Source organism: Capsicum annuum, chromosome 11 (genome assembly GCF_002878395.1).
Source record: "Capsicum annuum cultivar UCD-10X-F1 chromosome 11, UCD10Xv1.1, whole genome shotgun sequence".
Lineage (NCBI taxonomy): Eukaryota > Viridiplantae > Streptophyta > Magnoliopsida > Solanales > Solanaceae > Capsicum > Capsicum annuum.
Window position 1 is genome coordinate 35103603 of NC_061121.1, and position 19974 is coordinate 35123576.

At 33.6% G+C, this 19974-nt stretch overlaps 1 protein-coding gene across 1 annotated transcript; it reads left to right on the top strand.

Annotated features, from left to right (window-relative positions):
• The first annotated feature begins 4688 nt into the window (after positions 1-4688).
• LOC107846981 (protein TWIN LOV 1) lies at positions 4689-13171 on the top strand. The gene is given in 9 exon segments (XM_047398717.1): positions 4689-5169; positions 5171-5381; positions 6024-6231; positions 6339-6403; positions 6521-6600; positions 6704-6738; positions 6823-6880; positions 8083-8194; positions 10330-13171. Coding segments are annotated over 9 exon segments (1233 nt in total). The 5' UTR covers positions 4689-4824; the 3' UTR covers positions 10449-13171.
• Positions 13172-19974: the final 6803 nt, after the last annotated feature.

Consider the following 19974-nt stretch of genomic DNA (forward strand, 5'->3'; position numbering starts at 1 on the left):
ATATTGTTTTTCTCAATATAAGACAACTGGATTATTTAAGGTCAATGGAGATATATCCTCCAGATACCAATGAATATTGACGTAACTATCTGAATACAGTTGGCAAAATCAACACAGGGAGGGAAAAGGAAAGGGTAAAAGGGGCTTGATGTTGGTAACAAACTCTGAGGAAACTGCACCATGTATGAGCTCAAGTAACTTTTCACATCAGTTTGTATTTTCACAGTATAGTAATGAGAGTGTCAGTCAGCTTATGGGAAGTAATACAAAATATTGCAATATAGTCTCAGGGTGTTTAGCCAAAGCAGTACTCAGGTCTATCAGAAATGAGATTTAATCACTTCTAGTACCTATTCATGTGGAAGCATGGTAGCTTATATACAAGAATTTCATGTTTTCCTTATGAAGTTGACCGAACAAAAGGTTGAACCAAACAACTTTTTTCCCGAACATCTCAAAAATCTTCTATACCAAATCTCACTACATGTATCCCTTCAACGTGAACTTACTCAAGGCACAGATTGATCTTAAAACACAAAACTGTAAGATCTGAGCATTCTGCTCCCGGCATAATGAACTTTCTGATCCCTGCCAGGTTCCTGTGAGGACAACAAAAGAAAGCAACTATAGTTTCCCTACATCTCTTCACCTCCAACTATTTATTGACATGAGAATCCCACGAAAAAAAGAACATATAGTATAGATATATCAATTAAAACACCAGAATATTCTTTTGCATAGAAAATAGGACTAAGCACAAGACACCAACAAGTGGTAGTGATCTTTATACTACTTTATCATATACAGGGTATCAGAATCAGGTAAAAAAAAACATCTTTTTTCTTGAGCTAAGCCCATCAACATAGTTAGATTACCAAAATATGCCAATACAACAACTGCAAAAAAAAAACAGAAATGCTGGCCCAGACAATAGGACATCCAAGTAACAGCAACATAAAACTACTCAATTGGAACAAGAGCTTCAAGGACATAACTAATAAAGAGCAAAGCTTTATAGCACTTAGCATATCAGAAGCAGACATTTATATTAGATACGTTGAAAAGAAACAAGTGGTGTGTATCTTCACTTGGCAAGCATGGCTTGTTGAGCCTGGTTCTCTTGTTGCTGCTGATAGTTGAGTGGCCTCCTGAAGAGCATGATGTGTGGATCTGGTCGATGAACAGCTTAGTGAACCCATCCTCGGCTCTATTGAACTCCAATTGCACGCTACTCATTCTAACAGTTCAATCATGAATAATATAAAACATTAGCATACAAATAAAATCCTAAACAATTATAGAGCTCTTAAAAACAACATACCCGGTGCAATCCCAAAAAGTAGGGTCTGGAGGGGAAACGAAAAGTGTAAAGTTCTTAAAAATACTAATTAAAAACCCCTTACAGCAGCAACCAACAACAACAACAACAACAAACCCAGTATATTCCCACATAGTGAGTCTGGGGAGGGTAAAATGTACGCAGTTCATACCACTACATTCGAAGAAGTAGAGAGGTTGTTTCCGATAGACCCCGGCTCAAGACAAAGGACCGTAGACAAACGTCGCAAGCATCCAACATGATAAAAATAACAGAGATATAACAACCACAAAAATAAAGTACATTAACCAACAAAGGACACCCCCCTCCCCCCAACCCTAGCATTACCAACCAAGCTACACCAAACTCTCCTAACTATAGCCTATGACTTGACCACACACCTTAGCCCTCTATCCTAATATTCTTCCTCCAACCTTCCTATCAAGGGTCATGTCCTCAATGAGCCGTAACTGCTCCATGTCACGTCTAATCACTTCTCTCCAGTATTTCTTCGGTCTACCCCTACCCCGTTTGAAACCATCCAAGGCCAAACTCTCACACCTACGAACTGGGGCATCCGTGCCCCTTCTCATCACATAACCAAACCATCTCAACCTCACTTCCTGTATCTTACCCTCCACCGATGCCACCCCCACCTTCTCCGAATAATCTCATTCCTAACCCTGTCAACCCTCGTGAATCCACACATCCAATGCAACATCCTCATTTCCGCCACCTTCAACTTCTGGACATGAGAATTCTTAACAGGCTAAATCTCCGCTTCATACAACATGGCCGGTCGGACTGCAACTCTGTAGAATTTGCCTTTAAGCTTGGGTGACACCTTCTTATCGCATAAAATTCCCAAGGCGAACCTCCATTTAACCAACCTGCCTCAATACGGTGAGAGACATCTTTATCAATCTCTCCATCCCCTGAATCATAGACCTAAGGTACTTAAAACTATCCCTTTTACAAACCACCTGAGACTCCAACTTTACTACCACGTCGTCTTCTTGCCTTGAGTCACTAAACTTGCACTCCAAGTACTCTGTCTTAGTCCTACTCAACCTGAATCCTTTAGCTTCCTGGGTTTGTCTCCAAACCTCCAACTTATCATTAACACCTCCACGTGACTCATCAATCAAAACTACATCATCCGCAAAAAGCATACACTAAGGCACCTTACCTTGAATACTCTGTGTCAACACATCCATCACCAAGGCGAATAAAAATGAACTAAGAGTTGATCCCTGGCGCAACCCTATCAAGATCGAAAAATGGTCAAAATCCCCTCCCACAGTCCTTACCCAAGTCTTCGCCCCCTCGTACATGTCCCTAATCGAACGAATGTACGCCACTGGGACCCCCCTCGCCTCCAAACATCTCCAAAGAACCTCCCTAGGGACTTTGTCATAAGTCTTTTCCAAGTCAATAAACACCATGTGCAGATCTCTCTTCCTCTCTCTATACTGCTTAATCAGTCTCCGCACTGGGTGAATTGCCTAGGTCGTCGAGCGACCAGACATAAATCCAAATTGATTCTCCAAAATAGACACTATCTTCCTCAACCTCCGCTCCACCACCCTCTCCCAAATTTTCATCATGTGACTCAACAACTTAATACCACGGTAGTTGTTATAACTCTGAATGTCACCCTTGTTCTTATATAAAGGAATCATTGTGCTCCATCTTCACGCCTCGGGCATCTTAGCAGACTTGAAAATGTTATTGAACAAATCGGTCAGCCACCTTAACCCTACCCCACTAGCAAACTTCCAAAAATCCACCGGAATCTCGCCGGGCCCCGTCGCCCTGCCTCTTTTCATCTTGCGAATGGCCTCACAAACTTTCTCCACCTTAAAACGCCTACAATAGTCGAAATTGCGACATTCTTCGGTGTGCTCCAACTCCCCTAACACAATGCCTCTGTCTCCCTCATCATTTAAGAGCCTATGAAAATACGATTGCCATATTTTCTTAATAAGAATGTCTTCCACCAAAACTCTGTCATCCTCCTCCTTAATGCACTTAACTTGGTCCAGATCCCAAACCTTACACACCCTAGCTTTGGCAAGCCTATACAGCCTCTTTTCCCCGCCTTTCTCCTCTAATCCCGCATACAATCTCTCAAACGTTGCTAACTTAGCAGTTGTGACTGCTAACGTAGCAGTTGTGACTGCTAACGTAGCAGTTGTGACTGCTAACTTAGCCTCCTTCCTAGCTAACTTGCACTCTTCCCTGCTCACCTGCCTCTCCTCTTCATCCTTACTCTCAACCAACTTAACGTAAGCCGCCTTCTTCGACTCCACCTTCTTCTTAACTTCTTCATTCCACCACCAATCCCGCCGATGTTGGCCAGACCAGCCCTCGAGACACCCAAAACCTCTCTAGCAGTCTCCTTGATGCAACCCGCAGCCGTATCCCATATACTATCCACGTCCCCCCTACACTCCCAAGCCCCTATTCCCTCCAACTTCGCCCCCATTCTCTTATCATCATTCCGTTCACAAAAATTGTCAGTTGGATAGAAAATGACGTCGTTTTGTGACTTGTGATTCCTCCTCAGGGTTTCCGCTTCTTCCTTTTCCTATTGACCAGTTGAACCTACTTACTTCATTGTTTCCTTTTCTCGCTTGCTGTCCTATCATTTTTATGGGAGTTTCTCCGTTTAGTGAACTTATCATTTTCTTCAATTATATACCCCTATAACTTATTTCTACTGGCCACGTAACTATATATCTAGATAATAATTAGAAGGAAAAAAAAACAGTTGTGCTCTTTCTGTTTTAATGATTACTTTATAAACAATTTTCTTACTATTTGATCACCTGCACAATGTTCTTGGATCCCACCTACGTTAGATCCCTGCAATTTTCTTTGCATGAGAGAGTTATTGGTGCAATATGTCAAATAGATATTGTTGGAAATTTGAGAAGAGTAGCAAATAAATCGAATATCCTCACAAAAATTGTCTTTTTTATGAATAGTGACTATCAAAACATTCTACCTTAACCACAGTTAGTTTCTCCTGCTTATTTTTGCAGTTTGTTTTTAATGAAAATATCTTGATATTAATTTGTGGTGAGACTCAACCACAATTTTTGTTACTATGTTAAATTGAGGTGTATGTATCCTATCATGTCTGAGTTTAAATTGGTAGTTAGAAGAGGTCATTTATTACAAATTTTCGTTTGTGTTGAACAATAGTTATCAAAATAAGGTGTCCTTTCTTTAGTTTAAAGTTTCTTTTAAGATTTCTTCATGTTTCTTGTTGTATTTCAATTGATTGAAACTTTAGATTAACAATTGCAGGACATATTGCTGACATTGCCACATGGAATAAAGATAGTCTCTCCTGAGGTAGATCCAGAATTTTGAGTTATGAGTTCTTTTTAGCTTATTGGGTTCTAGATAAATCATTTGTATATATTAACTGGATTTCCTAACACATATATAGAGTTCTAGCCGAAGTTACTGAATTCTGTCGAACCCATAACATACTTATGGAATCACAAAGGAGTACTATGATTGAACGCTCATTTGATTGTTACTCGACAGAGTTCCTAGAATCTCTTGATCAATTGCCTGGTTGTTTCACTATTATTGATCCTTACATTTCTGGTAACCCCATTGTGTACGCTTCACGGGGGTTCTTGGAAATGTTTGGATATTCGAAATATGAGGTAATTGGGAGGAAAGGGAGAATATTTTAGGGTCCTAAGACTAATCGAAGATCGGTTTTGGAGGTCGGTGAGGCGATTCGAGAGGAGAGGGATATACAAATCAGTTTGTTGAATTATAGAAAAGATGGGAGACCATTTTGGATGTTCTTTCATATGTGTCCTGTTTTTCGACGAGAAGGATGGGAGACTGATTCATTTATTGGGATTTCAAGTTTCAATTTTGAGGAGGCCAAAGCCATCTAGAGTTGGACTAAATTTATGCCAAGATGGAGCTGGCTGTAGAGAATCTGTGCTTAGGTGTTATATAAGGGAAGTCTACTCCATGAGCATGGAATGGGAGCTGCCTGTTACGTTGGGTTCAAGCTTGGAATTCACAGGTACATTTTGATTGAAATATATATTCCTGTAGATATATGTAAGATTTTCTCATTTTTGCTCTCTTCACCATCATCGATTATGTGAAATGGTTTTGCAAAAACTGGTTTTTCATACAGGTAGTGTGGTTATAGTACCCAACTACTCGTATTGTGCCAACTGTAAATTCGTACTGCATAACAGAATAGCTACACACTCTATAAAAAGAGGCTCGATAAGCTCACGTGATTGTGGGGATATTTGCTTGTCATTGGAAAACTATAATTTAGGCTTATCTAGACTTGGCTATCTTTGCTCCATTTCGTTGAAGCTTATTTTGTGTCGTCAAAATAATTAAAACATAATATATTCACGAATAGTTAATTTAGCCCTCATAAGAAGAATGGATTTGAATAAGATTAAATGGGGTTGTGGTGCCTAAATGAAAGGAATTCAGATATGCAGATTCAATTTCAGGAGAATAGGATGATCGATGAAGATGTAACATATAGGATTCGAATAGGATGGACGGAACGGAGGAGTATCACGAGAGTGTTGTGATATAAGACAATACCTAACTTCTTTCAATACTTATGTATATTCATCCTATTCTTGTTGCTTATTCTAAAAATGATTGACGTTTTCCACAAACCTGTCTGTCGCAGGAGTAGATGTAGAGGGGCCTTGTGTTGCAAGTGATCTTGAGAAGAGAAAAGCCACTACTGTTGTAAAAAAAATACTGACTGTGCTGAGACACAACGGTGAATCAACAGGCAAACTGGTCGGTGGGAAGAGACTCTCTCCATCTGGGATGGGTTTGCTCGGACCATCATTAAATATATCTTTTTGTAGAATCAAACAAAGCTTTATATTGTGAGTTTTTTTTTGTAATTCTTCACTTTTTCATTTTTACAATTGATACAATTTTCGGTTCTAGATAGTTTTTGACACTTTTGGCATTGTCTTTCTATAACTTGTAGAACCGATGCCAACTTACCTGTCATGCCAATTGTCTTTGCAAGTGATACCTTTCTTAAATTAACAGGTATTTAAGATGATGTTAGTTTATAACGAATTTTTTGTTTGTTAAATGGGAGGTATTCATCCTTGTTTAACTGATAGTTGTTAACTGGAATGTTTCTTTTCATCCCATTCTTGATAGGCTTTTCCAAAGATGAAGTTTTGGGCTATAACTGTAGATCTTTAAGTGTGATAAACACAGATTCAAGCTCACAATTTTGGGTAATTTTCTCTTATAATTAGCTCTTATTTGCTCAAGTTTGGTTCCATGTGATCTAATTCCAACTTTTGATTTCTCTCTTTGCTGATGAAAGAATGCATCCAGAATGAACAACCACGTACAGTATGCATGTATTACAGGTTGGCTCCTGGCCCTGCAAGTTATTTATTTAGACACATTGTTACTTCTGTAGACTCAAGTCTCTTGTTGTTAATTTGTTTCAGAAAAGACGGAACCTCATTTTGGCTTCACATTTCACCTGTACGGAATGCTTCAGGAAAGGTAATACTTAACAATAATTCGCTGAATATCATGTCATATCATCAGAATCTTCAAACGCCTATTTAAATTGAGCTTTTTCTTGCTGTATTCCTTATGAGCGACTTATTTCTTTTACGGATTTCAGCCTATTCTTTTGATGTATCCATTTGAAGATTTGAGATAGTCTAAGATGCTTCAAATGCGATATTGGTTCTCAGGCATCAAGAGGCATCAAGAGAAACAGATGAAAATTATATCTTACTTCGCTTCAACGCTAGGCTAGCAAATGATATTTTGTCATAATTGAATGTCACTTATAGGCTGGATGAGTCCCAAAACTCTCGAGATCTTCACTATGTTGCGCAGGTTAAGAAATTGGAGATTGGCGCATTGGTCTTTATTAGCGGTATAGTCTGTGTCAAAATTCTAAAATTTGAACAGGCGAGAACCCGACATGGTAATTCTCCTCCATGGCTGCTAACAGATTTTTCTATCTAGAAAACATGGTGGTAGATAGAATCACTTTAACCACTTCAAAGGACTTGGAATAACGAGTTTCTACTAAATGAGTACTCATTTTTGTATTGCCTATATATGTACAATACTGTACTGTAACTGGTAAAGTTGCTGCCATGTAAGCAGAAGGTCACAGGTTCAAGCCTTGGTAGCTTTAGTGCACCGGGCTGCTCTCATTTTTGTGTACCGTAACAATTAAACACCTGAAAATGGAGTTGGACAAGGTACTTTCTACAGATAAAGATAGCTTTAGTCTTTGCCAATTATGTGCAACGTATATTTCTTCTAGGAAGTAACCAGAATCATGGCACTCTACATTTGTGGCCGATTCTTCCCAAGCCATTTTCTATTTTTCAATTCAATTGTTAGATACTAAAAAATAGTCTGGGAAGAAGATCTTTCAACCAAAGTTTGGCTTTGGAGGTTCCAGAAAGAAGGATCATTCAAAGGTTTTCCCGGTACCACAGATAGTGGAACTGCAAGGAATTAGACCATGCAAATACAAGCTTGTTAATTAACATCCAGAATATAAGTTGGCAATTGGGAGGAACTAAACCAGACAATAAAAGTTGTTCATTATCATTCAAAAGAAATAGCTAATTATGCGTCTAGATAAATAAATAGAAACAGAACTTTGACAGTAATTCGCAGAACCTACTAAGAGACAGAACTGATGAAGTCTTTTTTTTTTTTTTTTATAATCGAAGATAGAACTGATGATCTCAAGATGCACTCTTGCTACCAGAAAGGCCAATTACAGAACCATTATTGCGGATGAGTCTATCCATGGAAACAAACTGATGCAAAAGCCCATAATTGGTATTGGCCAAACTTTAAACACCTTTTCATTTAAATGCCCCCTTTAAATACAGATAACTGAAAACTTCCCTTCTAGGATTGCATGTTCCTGATAACTCTCAAAATGAATCTAGCACATCAATTATAGAGAGAGTATCCTTTGAGGAATTCGGACAGTATTGACAAATTTTCTAAGGAGCTTAAAGGAATGGTAATTGCCTTTTCCATAATAAATCATGTAATTAACTGCTAATTTATGTGAATGTTTTTTTCATGGAAAGTTTGGACTTTAATAGAGTTTATGAAGATTTGAGGTGGTTCAAGTGTTTGATTTTAATTTTTGAGCTAGTTACATTGTGGTTTTATCACAGGAAAAAGAGACAACAAACTCAAGAGAGAAATTTGATAATTATCGTGTTATGACAATGTTACCTAATTATTGTTTTCTATCATTTCCTTAGTAGATACTTCACTTTTACTTACTTAGATGTTTTACTTTGGCTATATGAGTGTCATTTAATAACTCATGTAGTTGCGATAAGGTTGACTCGGACAGCTACTGCCTACTAGGGACTGACTCTATTAGATTATCTTAAATAGTTAGATGTAACATTACTGCCAAAGCTATTACAGACCCATTGTATTAGACCAAAAGGCTTTCCTTGCTCTTTTAGGGTTAATAATTTTTTTTTTTTGGTTATCGGATCTTTCTTTGCAAGTTTGAATTTGTTTGGTTGATCTTTACGTTGGTTTTTGAGTTACATTGTGGTTTTATAATGGAAAGAAAGAAAAATGAAAAGAACAATTGGTTTATTACTCTAGATTTTTGAGTTGCAATGATGTGATGATAACAATTATCTTTGAACTACTTTGGGATTGATGTTTAGTTAATTGAGCTACTGAACGTGATGGTAACTCTGTTTCATTTCCTTAGTAGCTGGTAAAAAAGCTGGATTATTTGAGTGCCTAGACTGTCAATACTAAGTTGTTTGATTTGACCCAATCTCCCTTTTGCACGAGTGCCGTGACAGCCAGCGAGCTGCCCCGCACTTGCAGATGTTGATTGCAGTGTAGATAGAATTTGGTTGCCATTGTTTGGTGAAGTTAGATAATTTCAATACAAAAACTACGCTTTGAAGGCCAAGTTCCCATGCCCAAGGCTTTCAGTACCTACTTGTGTTGGGTAAATTAAATAATTCTGAGTCGTAAATTTGATGTTGGATTATTTGAGTGCCTAGACTGTCAATATTAAGTTGTTTGATTTGAACCAATCTCCCTTTTGCATGAGTGCCGTGACAGCCAGCGTTAGCTGCCCCGTACTTGCAGATGTTGGTTGCAGTGTAGATAGAATTTGGTTGCCATTGTTTGGTGAAGTTAGATAATTTCAATACAAAAACTACGCTTTGAAGGCCAAGTTCCTATGCCCAAGGCTTTTAGTACCTACTTGTGTTTGGTAAATTAAATAATTCTGAGTCGTAAATTTGATGTTCTTATGGTTCGAAGTAAAAGGAAATTCTATTAGAACCTATGTACTACATGTGTTTGATAGAAAGCCGTATTAAAAGTTTTTGTACTTAATCTATTCCACCCATTTTCATTCATTAAAGTCGCAAGTGAGAATGATTTAACATGCACGTCGTTTGATGCCTTCTCTTCTTTATTTGATTCCTAGACTCGGTTTTCTAGAAATATATGATTACGTGTTACACTTCCTGATAGAAATTCAGGCAAATCTAGGAGGGGGTAGGGGTGTCCTTATATTTGTTTTCTAGATTTTTTTCGAGGAGAGAAACATAGATAATTATTTGAACGGTAAACGGTAGATGGATGAAGCCTGAAGATAAGAGTATATCGTTGTTTGTGGATGATTGTGTTAACTTCCTTAAGAAGATTTAGCGAAATGCAAACAAATTTTATCAACAAAATGTACTTTTTCAAGAGATCACATATTACCTAATCAGGAGAAGATAGTAAATATGACCAAGAAATTGTGAAAAAAATCATTGAATTGAAAAATATATGGGTACCTCTTTTCTTGATTGGGAAAATAGTGCGGAAAAGTTAATATTTTTTTCTACTTTTAAAAGTTAACTTTTTTCTAATGTTTTGCTTTTTTGGCCTGTGGTAATAAGGCAGTTTGAAAATTTTGATGGCAGACATTTTATCATCTTGCAAGAGGATGCAGTCTTTAAAAGACATCGTACCAGCGGCAGGGAACAATATAAACACAAAATTTATTGTCTTGGACAAAGAGAGGATAGCTTTGTCTCAATAAAACAAAGGTAGGATAGGTGTAGAAGAGCAACCAAAGATCTGTTTGGCATTAATGGCAGATGAGATAGCTGCAGTTCAAGTTCAAATGTGGGGTGATGAATGTGATGCTTTTGAGCCAAGGGATATTATCCGGTTGTAAAATGAGATCTTTTCTTACCTCAACAAGAAGCATGTGCTAAGGGCAGGCTGGCGAGGCAAGGTAGAAAAGGTGGAAGAGTTTACCATGGCCTACGTGGAGAACCAAACATGAGTGAGCTACCTTGGACCTCTGATCCCAATACAAAGAATTTTTTTCTTCCCACGAATGCATCGAGTATTGGGCAATCTTATATCAGCTACTTTCCTTGATAGTTACATTTTTTCTAACATGGGCAAAAGAGCATCTCAAAAGTTGTATGACTGTAATCAACACTAGGTAGGAACGTGATTCACAATTTCAGTGCATTCAACAACGACAACATGTTGGCTATGGGAAAGAAAATTCTGAAAAATAGTTACATGTGCATTGTGTGTTATAGTTAATTGCAGAGTTAATAGAAGCCTGTAGTTCATTACTTATTACCTTATTGTCGTCCTTAAAAAAGAACTCCTTCCCTAGCTTGAAATATTTCGATGTCACGTGTAACAAAGTGAGATTAAGAAAAGATATAATAACAACCAACACAATTTTGGGTCGTGCTCAGCATAGGCAACCTTTTCTAATAACTTAGAAGCAAGGGTGCATATCCAAACTATATCGATCAAACTACAAAGTATACATAAATTGTATTATTATACTGTCATATGTCCAATGCTATTAGCCAGAAGAAACAGCCAATAATCAAGTATTCTCCATGATACTCTGGATGAAACCTCCAATAAAAGTGTAAGAAGAGAGCCACCTTCCATGGTTGCTGCTCTGCTCTTCTCCTTTATCTCTTTCACTTTTATTCGGATTTTATTATCCGGGTCCATAAGTTCCCTTATTGCTTTCTCAACCTTCCTTGGCTTTCACTATAAATTCTTGGCCCATCGTCACTTTCGGATCCTTTCTGTAATCCATTTTAATCTCGACTGCCATTGCCAATTCCTTAAACCAATTGAAATGCATTTGCTTGCAGGTCTGCGTACATTGGCCAAGTAACAATTGGCACTCCAAAATAAATGCTTTCCAAACTCGAATTCCACTCACAATGTGACACAAAACCTCCTACTGCTTTGTGTGATAAATTGACAACTGAATTCCTTCTTCCCACGAATGCATCAAGTATTGGGCAATCTTATATCAGACAGGTACTTTCCTTTCAACTCTCGTCCTTAATAGTTGCATTTTTTAGCAAAAGAGCATCTCAAAAGTTGTATGACTGTAATCAACACCAGGTAGGAACGTGTTTCACAATTTCAGTGAATACAACAACAACATGTTGGCTATGGGAAAGAAAATTCTGAAAAATAGTTACATGGGTATTGTGTGTTATAGTTTATTGCAGAGTTAATAGGAGCCTGTAGTTAATAAATTTTTCATTACTTATTACCTTATTGTTGTCCTTAAAAAGACCTTCCCCTGAATCATGGGCATAGTGGGAGCTTTAGTGCTGCCCTTGATAAGTACGCAGATAAATATTATTCTAAAAACATTTATATGTAATTTGGGTGTTACTGTGTGGAGGACAAAATGGTTAGTTCGTCTTCTCAACCTGCTGTAAGTCTTTTTATTGATTGCTAGATTGGAACTCTTTTATCACTTAGTCTAAATATATTGCTGACTTGTTAATAATAAGTTGTATCTGTATTTTGGCATTTTTTAAGCCAGTTGGATGTGTCTATAAGCATTGAAGTTGGAGATTCGGTATTAGTGTCCTTAATAGGATCTCAAAAATGTTTCTTTCCTCCTTTTTCAAATTCCTCCGACCCAAATTTCATTACTTAGTGTTAGCTTTTGTTTGTACAAAACTACATTGTATTTGGTTTGACTGTTCAATAGATGTTTTGTGACATCTTAACATGAGGCATGTAATTGGCTAATGACGTCTTTGTCACAAAATTCTTAGAAAACAAACGTTTGTCTTGTGTTATCTCTTCCTCTGTGTATAGTAGTAATTTGCAAGCTTCTTATAGGAGATGGCTAGATGTGTGAACACCATAATTTTCTGCTTTTTCTTTGGTGCTTATGGACGGTTATATTCGTATCAAGCAGATATCACAAACTAATATTTGGGCCTGATAATTTGGGTTCCGGTACAGTTGATGGCCTAAATTGTACAAACTTTGCTTTTATCTGATGTCTAATTTCTTTACTGTTGGTGATTACATTACAATTTTATTAATCATACCCTATATTTCTGTGTCGATGATTTAGGACGAAAAAAGAAACAAATGAAAGGGAAATTATGAGGAGCAATATATTTGAAGTACAAAAAATGTATCTATCTTTACTATTCGTGTGTTTTAATTCCTCCCAATTTCCTTAAAGTTCAAACCCACCCCTCAATTTTGGTGTACAATTCAATATAAATGATTATCTTTTGTAATACAGTTAGGAAATATGAGCGATAAACAAGTTTGGCTATGATCTTGAAAGCTTTAGATTTCTTCTGCATTGTTATTGTAGAGCAAGTATGCCATATTTGGGTTGGGAAATGAGAAGGGATTTGGGATCTTATGATATGTCGGTGATAGTGATATTGTTGTATATTAATCTTTTTATGCAACTTAATTATTAAGGTTCATAACAAAATTACGCGTTGGGCCCGTGCAAAGCTTGGGCATACCCATCTAGTTTTTTTAAAATAAGAATATTATTCAACTATTTTTATTTTTCTTAAAAAATATTTGACACTTCAAAAATATTTCTTCTCTCCTAATTTACATGTCATGTTATTAAATTTTTTTTATATAAAAAATAGATCAATTTAACTTATCAAACTTATTTAATTAAAATTTAATCTTATTTCTTTTAAAAAATAAATACACATGATATATTTATTATTGAAGAATAATTTAGTTATATACTTTAAATTTTATATTTATTTTCTCTTTCTTAAAAAATAGAAATAAATTATATTTATTCGTTATTCGATATAAGAAAAATTACATCACATGATAAAAATATTAGATAATCACACAACTTGAAGGAAAATAATTCAAATGATAATGTTATGCACTTTACTCATTAGGGGCGGTAAATGGGTGGATGGAATCAGATTTGGGTGGATTGAATATTTTAATTCTTATCCTTCAATTATATTCCTACCATAGGCTAATATATTGAATTCCTATCAAATTGCTCCAAAAAATGAAACAAAATCTTGATGAATGGAAAACAAAGCTATCATGACCCAAAAAACAACAAAAACCTTAATTACAACAAATTAAGACTTTAAACATTACATTGCATTTACTTAATATCTTATAATTAGCAAACTCAATAATAAATTTAATATTTTTTTATTCAACTATTTTTATTTTTTTTAAAAACATATTTAACACTTCAAAAATATTTCTTCTCTCCTAATTTATATGTCATGTTATTAATTTTTTTTATATAAAAAATAGATCAATTTAACTTATCAAACTTATTTAACTAAAATTTAATCTTATTTCTTTTAAAAAATAAATACACATGATATATTTATTATTGAAGAATAATTTAATTATATACTTTAAAATTTATATTTATTTTGCCTTTCTTAAAAAATAAAAATAAATTATATTTATTCGTTATTCGATATGAGAAAAATTACATCACATGATAAAAATATTAGATAATCACATCACGTGATAAAAATATTAGATAATCACATAACTTGAAGAAAAATAATTCATCTGATAATGTTATGCACATTACTCATTAGGGGCGGCAAATGGGTAGATCGAATCGGAGTTGGGTGGACTGAATATGGATTGAGCTTAAATGGATTGGATGCAATCCACCCATATAATATAAAGGTAAATATGAATTTGATCAAACATGGATTAGGTAAAAATGGTTGCTACCCACTTAACTCTTAAAAACAAAAACTTAGAACTTCTATATGCTATCAACTTGACTTTTTTATCTACTACCCCCTCCTACCCCTGCACCCCTCCTCCCCATACCCCCTTCTAAAAAAATATATTTTTTTAAAAAAATTAACCCTTCCCCTCCAAAACACCCTCACCCCCCCTACCCCTAACTCCCCACCCCCCAAAACAACAGAAACCTATAGAATATAACCTAGATTTCAGCAAAATGAAAATATTTTTAGCGTAACTTTTAAAATTGCAATTCATATCTTCTCTTTGTCTTTTTTCTCTGTTTCTTTTTTTTTCTTTTTAGATTCTTTTTTCTCTCTCTTCCATTTCTAGCTGTTATTTCTTTTTTTTTTTCTCTTTTTTTCTCTCTCTTCTATCTCTAGTCTCCTTTCTTTCCTTTTTCCTAATTTTTTTCCTTTTTAATTTCTTTTTTTTTTCTTTCTGCATTTTTTTTATTTTTATTTTTATCTTTTTCTTTTTTGGTTGTATTTTATATTTTATATTTTTTTATATTTTTGAAGAGCATAGCTAAGTCGAGTACAAATCATGAATGATGATGGAAATATCATAACAACTCATTGTATTTGTATTCACCATCATTTTTTTCCTTTCCTTTTCTCATTTTTCATTGTTTTTTCTTTTTGATTTTATTTGTATTTTTGTTTTCTTTTTTTCTTCAATTCTTTCTTTACGCTTTTTTCCTCTCTCTTCTATCTCTAACTTCTACTTCGCTTTCTTCTATTTTTTTTTATTTTTATTTTTCTTCTTTATTTTCACTTTTTATTTTTTTATGATAACGAAAATACCATAATTGCATATTGATTTATATTCACTCAACATTTGTAATTTTGTATTCGTTAATACAATTGTATTTGTATTTATTTTTTATACTTCAAACTTGTATTTGTGTTTTATAGTTTGCACCATTGTATATTTTTATATTATTCACACTTGTATTTAAAGAGCTATTTTGTGTTTGTAATTTATCGTTGACTGTATATTATATTGGTATTTTGTTATTTTATTTTGCTTGTATTTGTATTTGTATTCGTATTCGTATTCTGTTTTCATTGATGAACTTATATTTTTAAAGAACTATTTTATATTTTTATTCATAAGTTGACCGTTATATTGCATTTATTTGTATTTGCATCCGTAGTTGACAATATCATTTGTATTTTTAAATAATTAAAAAAATAGTTATTTTTCTTTCTATGAACACTTGTATTTATCTAGATTGATACAAATTGTATTTTATTGATATAAATTGGATAATAAAAAAAAAAAAAAAATTATGCAAATACAATTGTAAAATTATATAAATTCAAATGTTACATTTGTATCAAATGATACTTGTTTATACAAATTGAACCATATGCATACAATTGATACTTGTTTATATATAAATATAAATAATATATTTGATATACAAATGCTAACGATACATTTGCATTGAATGATACATCATATATTTATATATTTTAGTCTCAAGCAAATACAATTAATTCATATACTTGTATGTATACAAATACAAATGATAAATTGTACATATTCACGACTAAGCTATTCAAATATAAATAATAAATTTATTTGAAATATATATTATTATAAAAATAAATATAAAGTATAAAAATATAAAAAAAAAAATATAAAATACAATGACAACAAAAAAGATTAGAAAAATACAAAAAAAAAAAGAAGAAAAATAACGAAACAAGAAGAAAAAGGAAAAAGAAAAATACAAAAAAGAATGCAAAAACAAAAAAAAAATAAAATGAAAGAGAAAAAAATAGATGAAAAAATGATTAAAAAAAATTGATAATATAAGAAACGAGTAAAAAATGAAAAGTCAAAAAAAAAAAAAAAAAAAAAGTAAATTAAAGGAAAAAAGAAAAGAAAAACAAAAAAAGAAAAGAAAGAGAAATAAAAGATAGAAAACAAAGGAGAGAGACTATGAATTGTACTTAATTTTGGTAAGAGATAGTATGAATTGTAATTAATTAAAATTTAGGCTAAATGGGATAATTAGAAACTTATGTTTGCTAACCCGGTAGGTCTTAAGCAAACATAATTAATTCATATACTTGTTTGTATATAAATACAAATTATAAATTGTATACATTCATGACTAAACTATTCAAATAATAAATTTATTTAAAATATATAGTATAATACAAATAAATATAAAGTATAAAAAATATAAAATACAATGACAACAAAAAAAATGAGAAAAATACAAAAAAGAAGAAAAATGACAAAAATGACAAAAGTAAAATGACAAGGGGGGGAAAATAATAATAAAAAAAGTAAAGCAAAGAAAAAATAAATAAAAATAAAAAATAAAAAAATAGATGAAAAAGACGAGAAAGAAATAAAAAAGAAATAAAAAAAAGAAAATATAAGAAACAAGTAAAAAATAAAATGGATAAAACAAAAATGAAAAAGAATGAAAAAACAAAAAGAAAATAAAAAAAATGAAATTTTAAACATAGGTGAGTGATCTCTATGTTTAAATGGATACCCATATTTTACCTATTTTATCCATATTTGTATGAGCATTCAAAATGAATTGATGTCCACATTTACCCATTTGAAATATGAGTGATCCAACTCAAAAAATATGGATTAAATGGACTCATTTTACAAATATGGACTAAAAGTGTCACCCCTATTACTGATCAATGAAGTAGTTGATGTGTCCAAGTGTACACATAAAACTAAAGGATTGAATTATTTTATTTGGTACTTTTCAAAGTTTTTAAAATTTATTTATTTCACCATTTAATACTATTTTTAAAAGTCAAGGTATTTTTATGAATTGGTACTAATTTAATATTGTTTTGTTATTTATTTCATATACTAAAGATTCTTAAAATGTAAAAGAAATAAAAATGATGGCTTTCAGATTTTCATATACGTACTAAATGTACTATTATTAAAGGAAAGAAAAATTATTTACTCATGAAACAAATTAAACTTTTTTTAAAAATATTAACAAAATGATCTAATATTACAAGTGAATCTTTGAAATAGTACCCAACCAATTATCGCTTGCTTTTGTGGGTTTAGGATTTGGAAAGGATAAAAATTGGTGTTTAGTTAAATAATAAGATAAACTATAGTATAATAGAAACAAAAAATAAAATGAAAAAATGAAATTAAAAATAATAAATTTCTATTTTCTAAAGTTTTTGCCTATATTAACTTTGTGGATTTACTTGATTTGTTTATGAAATTTACTTAGGAAAAATCCGCACGAATAATCCATTTTCTTACTATCTTTTTATTAAAAAGATCTTACTTAAAATTTTGCACGTGATCTACATGCGAATTAAAATTTTTAGGTGATAATTACCTTTAAAATTTTTCTATTGAATTTTGCTTGACAAAAAAAAATTCTAAGATTTTCTCCTTCAAATTTTGTTGGATAGAAAAAATTTGTAGGTTTTCCATCGTATTAGTAAACTTGTAGAGAATTAGGTTACCGGTAAATTTCTTTGCAAATTCTCCCCCAAAAAATAAAATATTACGTAATTTAGATTTATCTTATAATTTATAAGACATGGGTTTGAATAAATGAACTTGAAGAATTAAATAGTTTTATGACTAAGAAAATAAAAGATTTTAACAACATGACATGCCAAGTAGGAGAGCAGAAGGTTTATAAAGTGTTAAGTATTTTTCGAGGAAAATAGAGATAGTTGGGTGATATTCCTGTTCTAAAAGAAACAAAAGCGATATTTGTACGCAATTATGAAAACATAGATGACTATCCATGAAAATTACTCAAAAAATGGGTATTATGTGTCACGTGTTTGAAATGTAACTTTCAAAATCTGGACCTTTCCCCCCTCAATCGCAAACAACTGAGTGGCAGATGGAAACACAACACTTTATCCTACCGGTCCCTTAAAAAATGCAAAAGTCAAATTTATCCTCTTCTCTTATTATGGAAAACAAGTTACTTAGAGCCCATTTGATGAGATTAAAAAAATAACTTTTTAATTTATGTGCTTAAAAATTAAAAATAAGTGCTTATAAATTAAGAAGATAAGTGTTTGGATAAAAGTGCTGAAACTGAAAAAAATAATTGATGTGTTTGATAAACAAGTGTTGTTAAGTAATGTTTTGTCATTAAAATGATTTAAATGTCCTTAAAACTGTTAACACCATAAATAGGTTGAATAATATGTAATTTTTAATTCTAATTATTCAAAAACAAAGGAGAAAAATAAAGAGAAAACTAGAGGAAAGAAACAGAGAGAAGTGACAAAGAAAAATATAATTTATTTTAAGAGCTACAAATTTAGGGCATAGAGACTCTTCAAGCTAAGTCCATAGAGCTCGTGAAGGTTCTTAGGAAGAGGAGGATTAGTATAGTTTGTGTCCAGGAAATCAAATGGGTAGGCTCTAAGGCAAGAGATGTGGACGAGTATAAATTATGGTACTCGGGTAGCGTGGGGCAAAGGAATAGGGTAGGTATCTTATTAGATAAAGAACTTTGGGGGCAGGTGGTGGAGGTTAAGCGGGTTAAAGATAGGTTGATGTCGATTAAGTTGGTCATTGGGGGGTCTTCTTTGATCGTTATTAGTGTCTACACTCCGCAAGCAGGTTTGAACAAGGAGGAGTGACAAGACCCGCCCTGGGGCATTATCGTAATGGGCGTCCCAAGTCCGATCAGGACCGGAGACCACCCCCAGTTACCCAACCCAACCTCCAGCCGCTTGCCCTAAGTTGGCTAAATTTTGAGCATGAAACATAATTGTGTAACAACTCACATAAACACTCTAAGAATAGATAACAACCTTGACCAACCTAACCGAGTCCAACCATCCCGTACCAATAATCCAACCATACTAAAACAAGTCCATAAACCAGGCCATAACCAAGGATGTTCCAAAATATGATATAATTAATTCCAAAATGAAAATAGGATGGAACAACCAACAATATCGTCCAATGATGTGTCCTATTGACTTATTCCAATGCCAAGGCCGACACCAATACTGATTCCGTCCATACCAACCAATAGAAGTACCACAAAGCCTCTATCCAAAAGAGTAATGAAATCTGATTGGGATATGCCCCCAAACATAGCCAAAACCAATATTCAAAATAAAGTTAAAATGTCCAAAAAGTATCCATAACATGAAATGATGTCTTTCAAAAGGATGGCAGCTCACCACTTCAGTCCAAATGTTGTCCCTAAGTCAATCACTATGTAGGAGGAGTAAAACGGTTGGTTCCTGCATAGAGTGGGTATACAACCTCCAATAGATGGGGTTAGTGAGTGACTGCTAGCATGATCTCAGGATAAGGATAAAATAGTTCCATTTATAAAACCTAGTAAAATCATCCATAATGCACAAAACCATACATATATAACTATACCGGAAAAAGGGATCGAGTTTAGCATGCCATTAAAACCTTTACCTGGGCTATGCAGCTTTGCCGTCCTAAACTACCTACGGGCTATAGGGGTTAGGCTCCCCTTGCTAAAAGAGACCCAGTGCATGTAGCCGCACGACTAGGTA